At 41.5% G+C, this 19,236-nt stretch overlaps 1 protein-coding gene across 2 annotated transcripts in view; it reads left to right on the forward strand.

The window, feature by feature from the left end:
* The first annotated feature begins 1,263 nt into the window (after positions 1-1,263).
* SLC2A13 (solute carrier family 2 member 13) overlaps positions 1,264-19,236 on the forward strand; it is a 378,234-nt gene continuing 360,261 nt past the window's right edge. The window contains exons 1-2 of one of the 2 annotated variants that reach the window (XM_013045480.2): positions 1,264-1,779; positions 1,906-1,966. In XM_013045480.2, the coding sequence (XP_012900934.1) occupies positions 1,411-1,779; positions 1,906-1,966 (430 nt within the window). In that variant the 5' untranslated portion in view covers positions 1,264-1,410. Of the gene's footprint in view, positions 1,967-19,236 lie in introns of both variants that reach the window. The other variant, XM_004771838.3, reaches the window with a different exon arrangement.

Below are 19,236 nucleotides of genomic sequence, written 5' to 3' on the forward strand. Positions count from 1 at the left end.
TACGGAGATAATCATGACAATCCAAATGAAAGCAATTTTGGCAAATTCTAATAAAACTTTTTGTTGAAATAGGGATGACAAAATCTTTTTCTCTAAGAGGAAAAAACTGCATGAAAAATAGGCCTCAGGCTAAGAAACTTTTGCTCAAATAAAGGAAATAAGGGCCCTGAAATTGTAAGAAATAGAATCATATGTTGCTTTAACTCATGCCCTCAGCCTAAAGAAAGCAAATTAGAGAGAAACCTTTCTCTTTTGAAGTGGAACTGTATAAAATGATTTACAAATGACTTAAAGTGGAGGGGACTCAACAACAGGCAATTAATTTAACAGTTTAAAAAAATCAGTTACAAATAATGCCATCTTTGTTTTGTATCAAGCAAATAAGGCACCTCCTTTATTTGGTGCGCCTGTTAGGGGAGGGAGGTGGAGGCTGCCTATTAAATCAGAGATTGGATTCTACAGGTTTAATTTCTGCCAGTGGGAAGTATCTGGTTATACACCAGTGGAATGCATACATGTAAATTTTTTTTTACACATCAGGAATTCATGGAGAATTTTGGGATTCATCGGCAGGAGGGGTGCGTTACCTCTGTCCTTAAAGAATTAAGATGTACCATATCTTTACAATAAGCATAAATTGAGGAGAGACTGGCAATGAGGGGAGACTGCTTGTAGAGATGGGAGAACACAGCTGTGAATGCTCCAGAGCTAGCTCATTTACGTCACACTATTATAGAAGAAAGAAGGCTTGCTATGTACCATAGCAGGATATATCTTCCTAGGCCTTTTCCAGCTTTGGCCATCCCTCGGTTGCTAGAAGGCAGATCAGGCTGTTTTAAGGGTTTCTCTCCCTGGCTTCCCACACTGTGCAAGCATTGCAGCTCTTTTCTCTCGTCTGAAGCCTATTAACTTGGCATTCCCACACTGGCCAGCTCCCCAGTTGCAGCCCCCAGGCCTGGTTATTTTCTAAGGATGCCAGTACCCTAAATCAAGGAGCCTGGGTCAGAGGTCGCCCCAGACCGGGAGGGTGGGGTTTAGAGGTCTCGGGCGGCCCGAGCCTGGCTCCACCCAGGGAGGGGGCGGAGCGTCTCCGCGGCCCTGCCCCGCTGGCCCGGAGTGCACGTGACCCGCGGCCCCGCCTCCCGCCCGCTCCGCAGCGCCAGCTCGGCAGGCGCGGGGCGTGAGTCTCGAGTGAGACCCGCCAGGCTCCAACTCCGCAGCGCCGGAGCTCCGCGGGCAGCAACTTTCTACCCGGAGCAGCCGCGGCGGCGGCTGCTGCCGTGGCAGCCGGAGCGGGAGGCGGGAGGAGGAAGGCGGCGGCGTAGGTCCTGCCCTTTTGGGCTGTCCAGCCCTCGGAGACCGCCGGCCCGCGGAGCCTCGCCCCCCCGGGAAGTCCCGGGCCCCTGCCCTATGTCCCGCAAGGCGAGCGAGAATGTGGAGTACACGCTGCGGAGCCTGAGCAGCCTCATGGGCGAGCGGCGCAGGAAGCAGCAGGAGCCGGACGCGGCGAGCGCGGCCGGGGAGCGCAGCCTCCTGGCGGCCGCCGAGTCGAGCGCCAGCCTGCAGAGCGCGGGCGCGGGCGGCGGCGGCGTCGGGGACCTGGAGCGCGCGGCGCGGCGGCAGTTCCAGCAGGACGAGACCCCCGCCTTCGTGTACGTGGTGGCCGTCTTCTCCGCGCTGGGCGGCTTCCTGTTCGGCTATGACACCGGCGTGGTGTCGGGGGCCATGCTGCTGCTCAAGCGGCAGCTCAGCCTGGACGCGCTGTGGCAGGAGCTGCTGGTGTCCAGCACCGTGGGGGCGGCCGCCGTCTCGGCGCTGGCCGGCGGGGCCCTCAACGGCGTCTTCGGCCGCCGCGCCGCCATCCTGCTGGCCAGTGCCCTCTTCACGGCCGGGTCCGCGGTGCTGGCCGCGGCCAACAACAAGGAGACGCTGCTCGCCGGCCGCCTGGTCGTGGGGCTCGGCATCGGTGAGTTGGTTCTCTCTCTTGACCCTGGTCCCTGCATTCCTTTTGCCCCGCTGGGGTCCCCGTCCGGGCTTAGTGGCCCCAAGAACATTCCACATGTCTGGTTTCGAGAGCCCATCTGTTTGTTACTCTGGGCTCTAAGTGTCCGGCGGAGGGTGTGTGGGGGTGGTGGTGTTCGTTGTGGCCTCCCAGAAGCCCACGTGGAATCTTTGATCTCCCATGGAAAGTGAGTCCGCGCGATTGTTACATCTCCTAGCACTTCTGTGAACCCCAGTCATCACCTTGATCCAGCCCTACCTGATGTCCCTCTAGAGCTTCTGAGGGGAGGGTCTCTTTATTGTATTGTCTCACTTTTTCTACTGCTAGCCCCTTTTCTTTTCTAGGATTCCAAACTCCGAGTCCCATCAGTCTTAAATTCCCAGTAAGATAATTTTTAAAGTTAATCAAGTGATTCTGGACTCTATTCTTTGCTACCCATATACTCGTTCCTTCTCTAGTCATTTCTTTGGAGTATTAGTTGTTTTTTTTTTTTTTTTCTTTTGCCATCACTGTTTTGTTGCCTCTTGCTTTCATATATTTTCCCAAATGAATTCCTTCCTCTGTGTTTTTCTTTTTTTTTTTTTTTTTTTCTCTCTGTGTTTTTCTAACGTTTTTCTTTAAATCCATATCCACCCATTCTTTTTTGCTTTGCCTCTCTTTCCATTGGGAACCAAATTATCTATTAAAGGTCATGTTCACTTATTAAATTCATTTAGGAGCCACTCCCCCTGTGGATAAATGCCCAGCAAGATAGATGTTTGCAATTACTTCAAAAATGAAAGGATTAAGGTTCCCTTGGCATTGATTTTTCACCCTGGTTGCTGAGCAGGGGAGGTACAATTGGCAAGTTCTTGGCAGACAGAAGCTATTTGGAATGTGCTCGGTATTATTAGAAAGCACTTTTGAGGGAAAGTAGGGGGATGTAAATCTAGTAATTTTTCTAAGACATGCTGCTGATGCTTTTTAAGTGTTTCACTTTATAAGTCAGTTTGTTTCCTTTAGAGTGCTGTTGAAGTTATTTTTTTTTCCCCCTATGGCTGGCGCTTGATAAAAACTCTTTAAACCTGGGACTCCTAATGATTTGTCCATTCACTGCTTGACATACTATGTTTTTCACCCCCTTCCTTATAGTCTTTAAGGGCAAGTGAGCCCCATTTATACTATTCCCTGTTTAGGAACCATGAGACCAAACTCTAGCTCACTGCACTTTATATCCCAAATCTGTCATTACTGACTTTTGTTTATTGTACTGTTAATTAGGGAAGCAGGGTCAGTCTCTCAGTAAAATATTAAGTTGGCACATTAAAGTCCAAAATGACCAAAAAGTACAGTTGAAATGAAACCTCTTTGTAGAGGAACTACCTGTGCCTTCAGGACCCTTCGATAAATAACTTTCTTTTCTCCCTGTTTTCTGCTTGGGACGCATGAACCATGTTTATTGTTCCTTCTGACCTAGAAATAACAATTTTAGGTGGCAAGATTTGTTCAGTAAGAGTGAATCTTGTGATTTTGAAATTGGATAATGTTTTGCAGAGATCTTTGAATGAAGCTTCCTAGAGTTTAGGTGTGACAAGTATTGGGTATTTGGATACTCTGTTTACTCTTTATCTGCAGGGAAAATTGAGCCCCTGTTGTGGGTAGCAGAATGGTGAGGAGGATTTAAATCCAGTAAGAGTAGCAGGGTAGGAATAATCCAGATAGAATTTGCGAGGCTCCCTGAGAAGATCTGTCAGGGAGAGACGGCTGATGCATTCAAAAAGGCTGCAGTTATCCTAAGAGAAGGAAGCCGGAAGCTCTTCCTTGGAGAAATGGTATGTTGACACATGAATAGTGTTTTAACAGAGATGCAGAAAGGACCTTCTAAGCTTGGGGTCCAAGGTGGTTGCAACAAAGAGAATGAAGAGGAGGTAAGATTGGAAAGGTTGATGTGCGGGAACTGTAGACACGTGTGTATCTCACATCCTTGTTCTTTGACACCTGGGTGGCTTGCCTGACTCCTCATCCCAGTTGAGACATGGTCCTGGTGAGACCCATCTGTCAGCAAGACACTCTTAGAATAGAAACCCTGATACGAAGTACATAGGCCTTCTTTACTTATAAAATGAGGAATGCTAAAGTCATGAATAAGCTTTGAAATAGACCACATTTTGAATTAGGATTATACAAAGCATGTAATTGTACATGTAAAATCCTTAAAACTCACAAGGATTACTCACCTCCCAAAGGAGAAGTCAGTTATTTTTAGTTACAAGGAAATGTGTCCTTAACATGAGCTTTTTTTTGGGGGGGGGTGCGCTAGGGAGACACTAAATCAGTTTTGCTTGCTTAAGTACACTAAATCTGGGTGAATTTCATGCCTTTTTTTTTTTTTTTTGAGTAATTAAATTTTATGGGAAGTTTGGTGTTTTTTGTTTTGTTTTTATTTTTGTTTTTGTTTGGTCTTTTTGATACTTAGTGATGTTGATGAATAACAAAATGTGGCTTTTGCTATTTTTTTCAGACAAATTTGCTGTTATAAACTCTTCCACAGATTTACCCGTAGTAAATATAAGCCCATAGGGACAGGGCTTTTGTTCATTTTGTTCACTGATGGGTATTCCTAGCCTATAGGAGGCACTTACTGTTTGGAATAGTGAGCAGAAACATTAAAAAAATAATTCCATTTCTGTTAGGGTACCATTTTAACATAGGACTGCTCTTTAAAAAAGTGTTACTATCAAAATATTTGAAAGGCCATCTAAGGGTTTTAGTTTCTAATACTTTAATGCGATCATTCATTTATTCAACAAATGCTAATTAAGCTTACATTATTGATTCTGTCAGATTTGGAGTAGGCAGTAACTAGATAAAAATCCCACCCTGGAGGTGTTCATTCTCTAATAGAATGGAAAGACCATCAACAAACAATTAAAATACAATAGAAGTTTCTCTATGAGCCAGAAGAATAGGCTGTTGATTCTTTTTGAGGTGGGGGGAGTAAATTGAACACATGGAAGGTTTTACAAACATGTATTTAAAATGGGGTTTAAAGGGTAGGTAGGAGTTGAGATGTAGAGGTAGCTGGGAAAAGGAACGAATATTTAGTGCTTTAGTTTCTACTTGGCATCCTGCATTACTTTACGTATGTTATTTCATTTATTCTAACTCTGAAGTAGATGAGAAACAGGTCCACTTTTGCTGGATGTAGAAACAGTTTATATCAGTTAAATGACAAGGTCACTGGTACAAAGGATTAAAAAACCACTCAGAGTCTTTTGCTTGTATTACTCTACTGGGCATTTACGGTAGCATTAACAGCAAGTGTAAAGGCATAAAAAAACAGTTGTAGAAGCTCAAAGTGAATGAAGGGTGGTGATGGGCCCTCATGAAACTAGAATGATGTTTCGGGGGTGGGGGCGGTTTATGCTGAATAGGGATTCTTTGACAGTATCTATATAGGGACAGTCATGGGAAGTTTTAAGCTATAAATGATGCGATCAGATTAAACATCCTTTGTGTCTGGTCTTTTTTCTCCCCACCCTTTTGTTTTTAAACTCTAATTTCTTCCGCAAACCTTTTTACCTCTATGAATTTGTAGTATTAGAAATTCTTTGCTGAGATGGTTACTGCAGGGTGGGTCAAGTATAGTAAGTGGCTATTAGTTACTGGAGTAGGAAGAGTGCGGGGGTGGGGAGGCTTCAACAGAAACCTTTGAAAAAGGTTAAAGATAACTAAACAGTAGAGTATAGTTGTTCGTCTGTATTAAATGAGTTGTATGGTGAAAGAAACCTCAGAAATTGGGTATCAGTGTTTGATTTTGTTTTCTTTTTATAACAAAATCAGCTGACCAAGTGCCTGGTTGAATAGGGCGTTTCTTTAGACTTTTGTTTTCACCAGAGGTACCCTTTGGTTCCTCTGGTTTATTTTGTTCTTGTCGTGAGTTGAGTTCTGGGACCAGACTGTCTCATTTAGTCCTTTCTCCATGGTGTTGGCATTTACTGCACTGCTCCTTATAAGCAGTGACTTAGTGCCTGTGTAGCAAGTACCAAGAAGTGTCTAAATTCAGATATTCACCAGTGTTTAAAACCTTTACTGAGAAGTGACATTAATTATACAGCATTGGGTTTGTTGAATTAATCTTAGATCTTTATCAGTTTTTCCCGTCCCAATACTCCCTCTACTGGTACACAGTTTGTGGCTGCGTATTGTTCCTTATAATCAGTCTGTTATAAGAGTAATATTTCTAAAAATAAAACTTTTTTTTTTATTCAGATAGCACTTTGAAATCTTTTTCTTTGATGCAAAGCGAATGTAAAGTCTTGTTTGATCAAAAACTCACTGGGGGGGGGGGTTACCTGGGTGGTTAAGTGGATTAAGCCTCTGCCTTCAACTCACATCATGATCTCAGGGTCCTGGGATTGAGCCCCACATCGGGCTCTCTGCTCAGCAGGGAGCCTGCTTCCCTCTCTCTCTCTCCCTGCCTCTCTGCCTACTTGTGATCTCTGTCTGTCAAATACATAAATAAAATCTTAAAAACAACAACAACAACAAAACTCACTCAGTACTGAGATTAAAGTCAATAAAGAATTTAGGTAAACAGAATTAGTTAGAATCAACCAGGCTTTTAAAATATCAGCTGATGTAATTTTATTTTTGTTGTTTGCCATCAATTTGGATTTACCAGCATGAAACGGACATGCAAAGGAAAGCTTTGTTTTACTTCCTCTGTTTGTTTCAGACACATTGTATGTGCTCCACCCACTCTACTTTTCTGCCTGGTGGCAGAGTTACAAGGAGGATTATGACCTAATTATGTTTGCCTAGTAGTGTGGCAAAACCCTCTTCCAGTGAGTTGTCAGTAGGATGACAGAGAAGCCTGTTAACATGTGTTCTATGAAGTTGTTCATGTGACTTCAGTCTAAGACACTACTTTTTCATCCGTCCATATTTCTGTCTGTATTTAAGTTCAAAGTCAGAACACAGTTTAAGTTGACTACCTTGACGTTGATGCCTTTGACTTTAACACATCTGATGATATAGAACCTGCTCGTAGATCTCAAAGAGCAAGCAGTCTTTGCTTTCTTACTGAAAAGCCCAGGAGGCTATTTTCCTTTTCTTTTTCTGATCATACTTGGTTCCTTTATCCATCCTTCCTGTCTAAAACTCTTTTCTTTTTTTTTTTTTTTTTAAAGATTTTATTTATTTATTTGACAGAGAGATTTCACAGTAGACAGAGAGGCAGGAAGAGAGAGAGAAAGAGGGAAGCAGGCTCCCTGCTGAGCAGAGAGCCTGATGCGGGACTCGATCCCAGGACCCTGGTATCATGACCTGAGCCGAAGGCAGCGGCTTAACCCACTGAGCCACCCAGGTGCCCCCTCTAAAACTCTTTTCATTCCTCTTAACTTTCTTTTCCTTTTGACCTTCAGAGTAGGTTGTAGCAACACTTCTGTGGAGAAAACTTCTGTTGTCGTGGAAAATCTGTACTCTCTGGAAACCCCAAAATGTTTTTTTTCCACAAATTAAAATTTAATTTCCCTGGATGTCAAGAAAAAAGAGTTAAGTTTTATAGATACTTCTAAACTTTCACTGGGAGTACTGCATGTTTTATACTTGGGCCTTAGCACCACTGTTTGGAGCGGTGGGGTTTGCAGCATGTGTCAGAAGCCACATGGCAGGAATTTTATTTCACAGCACTACAGCAGTGTGGTGGTGGTGGGGGGGGGCAGGAGGGCACGCACCATTGTGTGCCAGCATCAGCATTCTGTCCCTGATTTCATCATATCTGGCCTGCACTGGGTGGGGAGGGGAGTATGAACAGTTACTCTGCAGGGCCCGATGTGAATGGGCAATCGATTAATACCTAACTCTTGTTCCATGTTTATTCTGTGGCAGGCACTCTGCTCAATGCTTTGCATAGGTTCACATAATCCTCATAATAGCCCGGTGGGACCATATCATTTTTTTTTTCTTTTCACGATGAAGATGTTTTAGGCAGAAAGAGAGGAAGTAGTTTTCTCGTGGTCATAAAGCTTCTGAGTGGTGGGGCCTCAGTTGGCTCCCAAGAGGTCTGGCTTTGGAGTCTGTCCATGCTCAACTGCTCTGTGGTACTGTCCCTTCTCTCTGAAACTAGCATAATTATTTTATATTATAATAATATAATATTATTATATAACTAGCATAATTATTTTCCATGATATTAGGTGGATGTTAAATTTTAAAATATAAACTCTTAAAATGAGTTCTTCAAGAGTACAGCCACATGGGGCGCCTGGGTGGCTCAGTGGGTTAAGCCGCTGCCTTCGGCTCAGGTCATGATCTCAGGGTCCTGGGATCGAGTCCCACATCGGGCTCTCTGCTCAGCGGGGAGCCTGCTTCCTCCTCTCTCTCTGCCTGCCTCTCTGCCTACTTGTGATCTCTGTCTGTCAAATAAATAAATAAAATCTTTAAAAAAAAAAAGAGTACAGCCACAGCATATCAAGGAGTGGCAAGGAGAAAAGCAGAGTTGCTTAGGACATTTCTTTCCCATGCCAAGAACGTGTGACCAGGGATGCCTGTAATCAGGCCTGTTGTGTTGTACAATCTAGCAGCTCCATAATCCCCGTAGAGGGGCTGCATTCTCATGGAATGCGGTGAAAATGGGGTCCCGGGACTTGGTCTGCACAGAGATACTGCCTGTGGTACAGCAACTAAGATTTTAAAAATTCCTTTTCTGCTTTTCTCTTTAAGCTTACGCTCTCTTTTTGGAATGGGCTTTTCCATAACATTCTCTCTACCCTCTTCACATAGCCATTTTCTGAGTGATGACTTTGTTGAGTGCTAGAGAGATGAAGATAAAAATAGTTCCTTGTTTTTAAAAGACCTAAGTCTACTGGGAAAGAAAAACATGAGATCACAGTGATGTGTTGTTAATCCTATGATAGAAGTATCTGTAGGATGTTGGGGTGCCTGGGTGTCTCAGTGGGTTTGTGTCTGTCTTCAGCTCAGGTCATGATCCCAGGGACATGGGATCAAGCCCTGAATTAGGCTCCCTGCTCCATGGAGAGCTTGCTTCTCCCTCTCTCTCTCTGCTGCTCCCTCTCCTTGTGCATGTGTGCTCTCTCTCTCCCCGTCAAATAAATAAATAAAATCTAAAAAAAAAAGTATCTGTAGGATGTTTACCCTTCCTTCCAGGTCCAGCTTTATCATGAAAACGTTCTTCGTTGGCCTTTGCTAAACATTAATACTTTCTTTGAGCCGTATTTATGGCGTTTAACTGCATCATTCTTTGTCCTATGGTTTTTGGCCATGGCTCTTTTCTACTGATAGACCAGAAACTCCTGGTATTAACTAATAAGGTATTAATAGTATTTAAGTCCTCTCACCGCACTTAGTACCATAATTTTTATATATTAAGCTCTTAAATGTGTATACTAAAGAATGTAGATAAAGAATATATGTAGGAGCACCTGGGTGGCTCAGTCAGTTAAGCTTCCAACTCTCTTTCACCTCAGGTCATCATCTCATGGGTTGTGGCTCAAGCACCCCGTGGGGCTCTGCTAATAGAAGGGAGTCTACCTGCGGATTCTCTCCCTCCACCACTCCCCCACTTACTCCCTCCTGCTCTCTCAAATAAATAATGTTAAAAGAAATATGTGGACCGAATATGTAAAACTAAAGAACACATAAATATAATTCTCAACAGGATGTTGCTATAGTTTAACACTTAGAAACCTCAGATCCACATTTGATTGCTGCACTGTTAATTCAGAAAGTGGAGTAGCCTGGTGAAGCTTAAGGCATCTGGTCTGCACTGCCTGGGCTCAGACCCTGGCTGGCCACTTAACGACTCGGGAGGTCATGGTAAGTCTTGTGCTTCAGTATCCTCATTGGAAGAATGGGGATGATACTTGCCTCTTAGGATAGTTTTGAGGATTAAATGAGTTTATTTCTAAGTTGCTTTCACAGTACCTGGCAAGGGAAAGCATCACTGTTTTGTTAAATAGTCACACATGACCTGTGTAACCCTTGGCACATTACCACTGTGTGCCTCAGTTTCCACATCTCTAGAGTGAGTGTTATGATAGCACTTAGAAAACAGGGTTGCTGTAGAAAGTACATGAGCTCATGCATGTACAGGTACCTGGGTATCAGGAAAACAGTAGCTGTGTTATCAGGTGTAGCCATCTCTGTCGTCACCCTACCAACATTTTGCAGTTAGGGGAAATAAAATTATTATTAGATCTTAATGTTTATCATAACTATTAACAGATGAGTAAAAATTCCATAGTATGCATTGAACAAATTTGGAAGAATGAGTAATTTGAAAGCAGAACAGTACTGTCTTTCAAGTGTTTATTTGAAATTATGTACAGTTTAGCAAGACTGGAGAAGTTTTGAACTGGGTCTTGGAGAAGCTTATAAACATAGGTCCTCTGAGAGGATAGTTTTCTGGTGAGGAAAGGGAGAAGGGGATAAATACAAAGCATTGAGGAGAGCAAGCAGTTTTCCCTCCAGAGGTATAGGACTTGGATAAGAAGGTAGTCCAACTGGGAACCTATTTGTTAGGGTATAATATTGGCTAGTGGTAAGAGACCAGCTGGAGCTGTGCTATTAGATATGTCTATAATGTAATATTTTATGTAATATTTTCTGTTCCTGTTTGTAGACAAAATAGTTCAGTTCCCAGTGGAAAAGATATATATGCTTCTTAAGAGACAAAGAATGAATAGTTTTAATAAAAACTTGAAAGTAATAGCCTTGTAGTAAAAAGAATTTTAGTAATGGAAGCTTTCATATAAAACTCCATTATTGTATTTTGGGGCTTAGTTTATGACTCTATGTCATACGCTTATTCCTTACAACAGAGAAAATTGGAAACCAAAATTGCATGCATCATATTCAAGGACTAAACACTGACCATTTAGTTTTCATTTAGCAACTGCTTGTAGTTCTGAAAGAAAAGTATGATGACTGAAAACGAGTTGCAGGCACACCTGACAGCGGACTTCACAGATTCTGGAAATGCAGGCATCATTATAAATTAACATTAGGGTAAGATCTGAAGAAGTTACTGCCAAGCACCTAATTCTAATATTTACTATAAAATCATAAAGGAAATGGCTTCTGATTTTCCTCATTCCACTGTTTTCGGACTAGTGAACTCACTGTAACCCCACCGCCTGTGATTTTGCAGGTAAGTGGCACGTGCATCTCAGAGGTCATGCAGGGCTCACAGGCCGTCTCGCCCACCCGGTAGTGAAGTTGGTGCCGCAGGTGAAGTTTCTGATGCAGAAAACACAAAACCCAAAACTGTTCCTGTCCTTTCTTGGGCCTGTTGAATGAAAGCTTTTTGGGAATTCTTACAGAATCTTTCATTTTATTCACTCCTATGTGAGGAAAATATGTAGAATTTTAGAAGTTTACTATTATTTCATGTACTTGTCTCTTTTAAATGATTCCAGTGTTAAAATTCATCCAAAAACCTAGAATTCTAACAGTGTGTCATTTTTTCTTGAATAATCTCTTTCTGAAAATCCCTAATCTTCATTTCCTAGGGCGTAATGCTTACTTAAAGGCAGCTTATTAGAAGTATTTTAAAAAGTCAAAGGACAGTAGAGAGATCCTGAAGCAAAGCTCTTCCTTTATGCCTGTGTGTGCTTGTGTTTTATGTGTATTCACTCATTAACCAAGAAGGTTCATATTTTCCATACTTCAAGTGAATTTAAGGAAGTGTAGAGAAGTTTGATACATTATCAGTGTTCATGACAGTGCTGAAATTCAAATCTGGGTTTCTGATCAAGGACCTGTGTGTGCCCTACCTCTCCATTAGATGAAAAATCCAGTTCTTGATTGTGGAAGTTTGAATAGTCATAGTGATATTTCCTAGGTAAGTAGATGGATTTAATGTATTTCATGTAATTTAATTACATGTATGTAATTAAAATCCTTGTAAGATACTTTGTAGGATTCTAAAACTGATTGTCAAAGGAATGGTGATGAGGTTAAGGGAGCGGTAATGAAAGACTAGATAAAAATTACTCTAAATATATAATACTTTATTATATGGCAATAATATGTTATTAAAGTCAGAAAAGAGATGAGTAGCATAGAATGACAATTTCAGCAATAGGTCCAGCTATTTGGATTTAGTATTCAACAAATCAGATAAGACAACAGGTAAAAGAATTATTAAATAATTGATAAAAGGAAATAGTATGAATAAAAATGTAAATGAAATTTAGTCTCAATATTGTAAGGTATTATGATATTAAAGTTTAAAAAATAGGAATGGAGTGATTTTATCAGTGATATGGTTCATTATAATTTTTAAGACCTCTAGAGTTTTTTGTTTTTTTTTTTTTAAGATTCTGTTTGTTTATTTGTCAGAGAGAAAGGTAGCATAAGCAGGGGAGATGGCAGGCAGAGAGAGAAGCAGGCTTCTTGCTGAGCAAGGAGCCTGATCCGGGACTCGATCCTCAGATCCTGGGATCATGACCCCAGGCCAAGGCAGATACTTAACCGACTGAGCCGCTTAGGCATCCTTAAAACCTTTAGGGGTTTTAAAAGCAAGATGACAGATTGAAAAAATATTGTGGTACATTTGTTTAACAGAAAAAAATATGCTCATAACATATTAAATAGACTGTTTAACAGCAAAGTAAATGCAATTAGTGAATAAACTCTTAGCCAAATGTTAAACCTTGTTAATAATTTGAAGTTATAATTAAGGTTACATCATACTAAATGAGCAAATTAGAAACAACTTGGCTAGTTGTACCCTAGGAAGAGCTTTTCTGGTTGGAAAATGGAATAATTTTTTAAAATCTTTAAAATTTTTATTAAAGATTTTATGTGTCAGTTAGAGACCGCTTGCGTGTGGGAGAGCACAAGCAGAGTGGAAGGGGCAGAGAGAGAGGGAGAAACGGGCTTCCTGATCCCAGGAGCCTGGGATCATGACTGAGCTGAAGGCAGACACTTAGCCAACTGAGCCACCCAGGTGCTCCTGCAATAATTTTTTGTAGAGAATAGTCTACATAGTATCCTGACATGTTTAACATGTTTCATTCATTTGCTCTTTTGTTCACTAATTCAACAAACCTATTTCGAATTATTGACATATATTAGTACCAAATTAAACACTGCAGTACAGAAGTCAATAATGCAAGGTCGGTGTTTTTGAAGTTCATTTGTAAACTGCTGATACTTTTTGATCTGGAAATTTCACTTGAGGGATTATAGTATAAGGAAATAAACTCTGTTTGCATGAGGATATTTATAGATGTACAATCTGTAATTTAAAACAACTGCAGTGGGGGGTGCGGCGCTGGGTGGCTCAGAGGGTTAAAGCCTTTGCCTTCGGCTCAGGTCATAACCCCAGGGTCCTGGGATTCATCCTCACATCAGGCTCTCTCCTTGGTGGGGAGCCTGCTTCCTCCTCTCTCTCTGCCTACTTATGATCTCTCTCGAAAAAATAAATAAAATATTTAAAAAAACCCAAAACAACCAACAGCTGGGGGAGGGCCACCTGGGTGACTCATTTGGTTGAGCGGCCGTTCTTATTTCAGCTCAGGTCATGATGGTGGAGTCCTGGGATCAAACCCTGCTTGGGACTCAGTGGAGTCTGCTTGAGGATTCTCTCTCTCCCTCAGACTCCCTCCCCCTACCGCCCCACTTGCCCATACCCTCTTAAAAAAAGAGAGAGAGAGAGACAAACCATAAGAGCATAAGAGACACTTAATCTCAGGAAACAAACTGAGGGTTGCTTAGGGTTGGGATGGGAGTGATGGGTTACGGACACTAGGGAGGGCCTGTGCTATGGTGAGTGCTGTGAACTGTGTAAGACTGATGAATCACAGACCTGTACCCCGAAACAAATAATACATTATAAGATAATAATAATAAAAAATGGGGAAAATCTCTGAGTGCCTAGTGATTAGGAAATAATTATGTGGTAGAACATTACATTGCCATTAATATGAAACCATGTGCATCTGGGATACATACAAATCCACAAACAACCTAAAGAATAGAATCTGATTAACAACTACATACAACTAAATAAAAAATCATGAATGGACTTGGAGTTTGAAAGAAGGCATAACATTGTATATGTAGTTAACATGTGACAAAATGTTTTTTAAATTTTGTTACAATTGCCTTTATATATTTATTAATATAGCTTTACCTGGAATTCGGATTTTTGTTTCAAAATACACAGACACATATATAACAAAAGACTCTGATGACAATTATTTTTTTTCCAAATGAGATTTTACCTCTATATTCTATGGAATGAAGTTTTTAAGAAACGATCAAAACGTTATAAAGAATCTAATCATCTGAAAGTTGCTTAAATGTATTTTCCCCCTAACTTTTATCTCCTTTTATGAATTAATGAGATTCCATGTACATTTCTAGGATCTTATTCTTTTATGTACCCAGGAAAGGATGTTGCTTATTTTATCACTGAGAAAAACAGAACGAGAACGTCTACGAACTCCCCGTCTCCCCTGCATCCTCTGATGTTTCTGCCTGCTCCCAGCCAAACGCTCTACTTTCTTTCAGTTCCTCCGCATGCCCTGTCCGAGTTTCTGTCAGTGCACCCTCGCACTCAGGTCTGAGAGCTCCTCTCTCTTTCCGGTTCAACTGTCATTCCAGCTATTTCCCTCTTTTATTGTGTACATTTTCCCTTTCTACTGGATCATTCCCATAAGCATGCACAAGGTTGCAACAAAGGTTGGCGCCACCTTTAAGGAAATCCTTTCTACCTTACTTCATCTTTCAGTTACTGTCTTGTTTATCTCCTTTTCTTGACTTGACACAGCTGCATATATTCCTTCTCTTGAGTTCCTCCCTTCTCTTTCTTTTGGGACCCCTTTCCCCACAGGTTTTGCCCTTCCCACTTCACCAGTGTCGCTCTCGTTAAGATGGCCATGCCCTGTGTTGCTCGTCCCAGAGACCATTTTTGGACCTGCTCTTACTTGACCTGTCGCAGGCACTGACACATTACGTCATGCCTTCCCCAGATACTTTCTTTGGTTTCAAGGATGCCACGCTCTACCTCTTTTTCCTTAGGCCTGTTCCTTCTCAGTCTCCTTTGAAATTCTCTTTCATCTTTCATAACACTTATTGGCAAGCCCTTCTCTTGGAGTGGGGGGCTTATTCTTGGAGCTCTCCTCTCCTCTGTTCACAGTCACTCCTTTGTTGCTCTTAACTTGGCTCATGGCTTTTGGAATGCCTTGTGTTTGCTGACAACTATCTAGAATCTCACCCAGACCTCTTTCTTGATCTACAGACTCTTGAGCCCATCTTCTCATCCAGCTTCCTACTTTGCCTCCCATCTTCCACATACCAGGGGAGGGCATTCTTCGTGTTTGAGTCCAAAGCCTTGGAGTCCTCCTTGACTTTTACCTATGTCCCACATCCAATCTGCCTAAAAATCTGGGTTTTTTTTTTTAAGATTTTATTTATTTATTAGACAGAGATCACAAGTAGGCAGAGAGACAGAGCGGGGGAAAGCAGGCTCTGTGCTGAGCAGAGAGCCCGATGTGGAGCTCGATCCCAGGCCTGAGACCCTGACCTGAGCCAAAGGCAGAGGCTTAACCCCCTGAGCCCCCAGGTGCCCCTGCCTGAAAATCTTTGAGTCTGTCTTCTAATTATGGGTAGGATCTATTTTTCATCACTTCTTCTTTTAACATCCTGATCTAAAATGACATCTCTCACTTGGAGCATTGCAAGTCTCCTAACTGTTCACCCTGCCTCTTCCTTGACACCTCTGTCGTCTTTTCTGCACTTGACAGCTGGAGTGATTCTTACAAGATATAAATAAGATCATGCCACCTCGGTGCTAGTCAGAGTGCTGCCCTCTGTCACTCCCCAGCTGTCTCAGGACACGCCAGTGGCCTGTAGCACTGCACTGTTCTGGACCTTCTTCTCTACTACTTTTCTTTACTCCTGCTCTAAGCTACCCTGGCCGCTAGGGACATAAAAATTATCATTCCAGACCTTTGCTTAGTCTAATTCCTCTTCTGGGAAAACACTGCCTGCATATCATCATTCCCTCATCTGTGTACTTCCATGGTTGTCTTAAGTTACAGCCTCCCACTGCTGCTACTTCCTAACCCTACTTTTATTCCCATTTTTTATTATTTTTTTTACTTTTTATTTTTTCTCCTTGCTTTGTTATTCTGTCATGTTTTTCTCTGATACTTGCGTTCTTTGTTTGCCTGCCATAAAATGTAACCTCCATGGAAGCAGGCTTTGTTTACCTCGTTCTAACCAGTGCCTAGAATAGTGCCTAGCACACTGCGGTCATTCAGCAAATGTTTCCTATGTAGGTAAAAACAGTGTAACTCTGGTGAGTAGTTCTGAGCCGAGAGTGGATTGACATACACGTCAGAGATGTCATATTGTAGAAAATTTGTGCCATGGATTGGGTTAATGAAATGTTCTCTAGGGTTACTTCTGATTCACGTTTGTGATTTCAAATGTTGTAAAGTAGTTGGGGGAAAATAGGTATTTTTAAGTCCACTTAAGACATCTAAGCCTGACCGTGTTCTCAGTACCTGGGACAAAGGCAAATCCTTCATCAGGCGTGCAAATCCAAAAAAAATGGAAGTTGACTCGTTTGAAAAATAATCAGGGACTTCTGTGGATGCACTTAGAGTACCACGTTGACCCATGATACTGAAGTGGCTGGAGTGCAAACTTCTGTTGTGGTCTGTGCTCTTCTCTGATGCCACTGATGCTCTAGTATCTGCTCTTTCCTGGCATGGAGGCTTGGGAAGAGGGATTCTTGTGATTTAGTAGTTGCATCTTTGTCGTTGAATTTGGAATTGAAGCAAGATGGCAGGGGCCTGGAGAGCCCTACTTCACCCCTACTGGAAAGAGGCCTGATGAATTTTTCCTGAACTTGAAGTCCTCCCTGATTCCAGTTTTCAAAATTCAGTAAATCTTTTTCCTGGATAAAACTTGTGTTTGGAATTTGAAATTCATCTTGCTCTCTTCTTAGTATTCAATCCACCTTTCATGTTCTGTAACAGTTAAATCCTGGTAGTTTAGGATTTTTTAAAAAATCCATTATGGATCTTGTTGTAAATTTAAGAGAGAAAACTTTATACAAATGTATTATACGATAAGTTTTAAAAGATGGTCTTAAATATATGGAATTTTAAAAATAGTTAAGATCTTAAGGTTGCTCTGATTCTTAAATGTTATTTTGACATAATTCTGGATATGAAAAGTGGGGCTATGATTCAAGCAAAGCCAGCTTGTGACTCTTCATAACAATGAAGTGGCAGGATCACTAGTCCAAATTGTGGTAACAAACAAAATAAGCAAACAAAATAATCAAATTGTGTCTGGCTTCAGCCAGATTTTCCTGTTTACCGTTCCATGAGATTTTTAATCTTGTACATCCCTCTAACTCTTACTACCTGTGAAACCATTCTCCTTATCCCAGACACACTTTCTTACATGTTTCTCTCTACTGCTTCTGTGCACATGTATGGTCTGAATCTATCATTGAGCGAGGTGCACCAGTAGTACAGGTGCCACGGGTACAGATGAAGTCTGCCTGGAGCTAGCAAGTCAGGCTTCACGAAGAACTTCATAGTGTTGTTAGATGGGTCAGTTGGTAAGTACTTTTCTCTTAAAAGCTTAGCGTACTCTCTGATAGGAGGAATTTGAGAGGCAGGGTGGGGGGTTGTAATGGGTAGGGAGGGAAAAAATGAAACAAGATGGGACCAGGGAGGGAGAAAAACCGTAAGAGACTTTTTATCTCAGGAAACAAACTGAGAGGTGCTGGAGTGGAAGGGAGAGGAGAGATGGGGTGGCTGTGTGCTGGACATTGGGGAGGGTATGTGCTGTGAATTGTGTAAGACTAATGACTCACACACCTGTACCCCTGAAGTAAATAATACATTATATGTTAAAAAAAAAAAAAAAAAAAAAAAGCTTAGTGTAGTTCCTAATACTTGGTAAGGGCTCAATATATATTAGCTATTAATGTTCTTGTTGTAATTGTGTTTTCATATGGTTGTGTTCTCTACCATACTGTTAAGTTTTAAAGGTACAGAGATGGTGTCTTTTGCCTACCCCCCTTTTTTGAAAAAAGATTTTATTTATTTATTTGATAGAGATCACAAATAGGCAGAGAGGCAGGCAGAGAGAGAGGGAGGAAGCAGGCTCCCTGCCGAGCAGAGAGCCCGATGCGGGGCTTGATGCAGGCCTCGATCTCAGGACCCTGGGATCATGACCTGAGCCGAAGGCAGAGGCTTAACCCACTGAGCCACCCAGGTGCCCCCCCCCCCATTTTAAAATTCCTGTAGTCTACCAGATCGATTGCTGGTACCTGCGTTTGATTAAGTTGATTTTTATGCCCATTTTCTCTCTATTGTAGACAGACATCAACATCTTGAGTTGGTGAGCTACTCAGACTCTACTGAATAGGTTTTCCTGGCACGTTAGCAGGAAAACCTTCTGTAGAGCTATAATTTGCCTGATAGTATGAGAGCAGATGGATGAGTTACCTAGATTCCCATCCCTGGATCCCGGCTAAACTGAGAGAGAAAATAAGAAATTTTCATAGTGTGATTTGAATCTTGAAATGTAGGTCTGGACAGAAAGCAGTGGAAGTTACTCCATCAAATTTTTGATGTCCTCCTACTCTTGGTTGTCAGTAGTTGGCCAATTTGAACTTTAATTGCAGTTCAGTCTTTCATTATGGTATACAAAACTCAGGATTCTAACAATACGCTTTTATTTTTGGATCTGTTTCCACCTCCTCCTGTGAAATAAATAGGAACAAATGAGTGAAACTTTAATAATGTCAACATGAGTGAACTCCAAAGGATCTAATGATATTCTTATGAATGAATATGTCTTGTCAATATTTAACTTACTGCACAAAGTCCAATACATTAAGTGGAATTAAGGGGCCTTATCTGATATAATACAAAGTTTCTACATGTATACATCTCTAACAAGAATGTCTTAGTAAAGGTTGTGTGGCAGTGATTTCATTTGCTTTTTCTAAGGTATTATAAACTAGTTACAAATGTAAAGGTCATTATTTATCATGAAAGAACAGGTGCTGAGATTGAGGAAGAGCTCATTTTTAAAAAATGAACTCCTTAACCTTAATTAAGAAAAACATGAATGTTGGTAAAGAAACACATAATTTTGTGATATTCACTTGATAATTACACAGTCATTTACTTAATCTTCATCTGTGTAAGAGATCATTATGTTCTGGAGCATTTTCAAAATTATATTTT

This window comes from Mustela putorius, unplaced genomic scaffold (assembly GCF_011764305.1).
Source record: "Mustela putorius furo isolate JIRA1106 unplaced genomic scaffold, ASM1176430v1.1 tig00537227_pilon_pilon_pilon, whole genome shotgun sequence".
NCBI classification, from domain to species: Eukaryota; Metazoa; Chordata; class Mammalia; order Carnivora; family Mustelidae; genus Mustela; species Mustela putorius.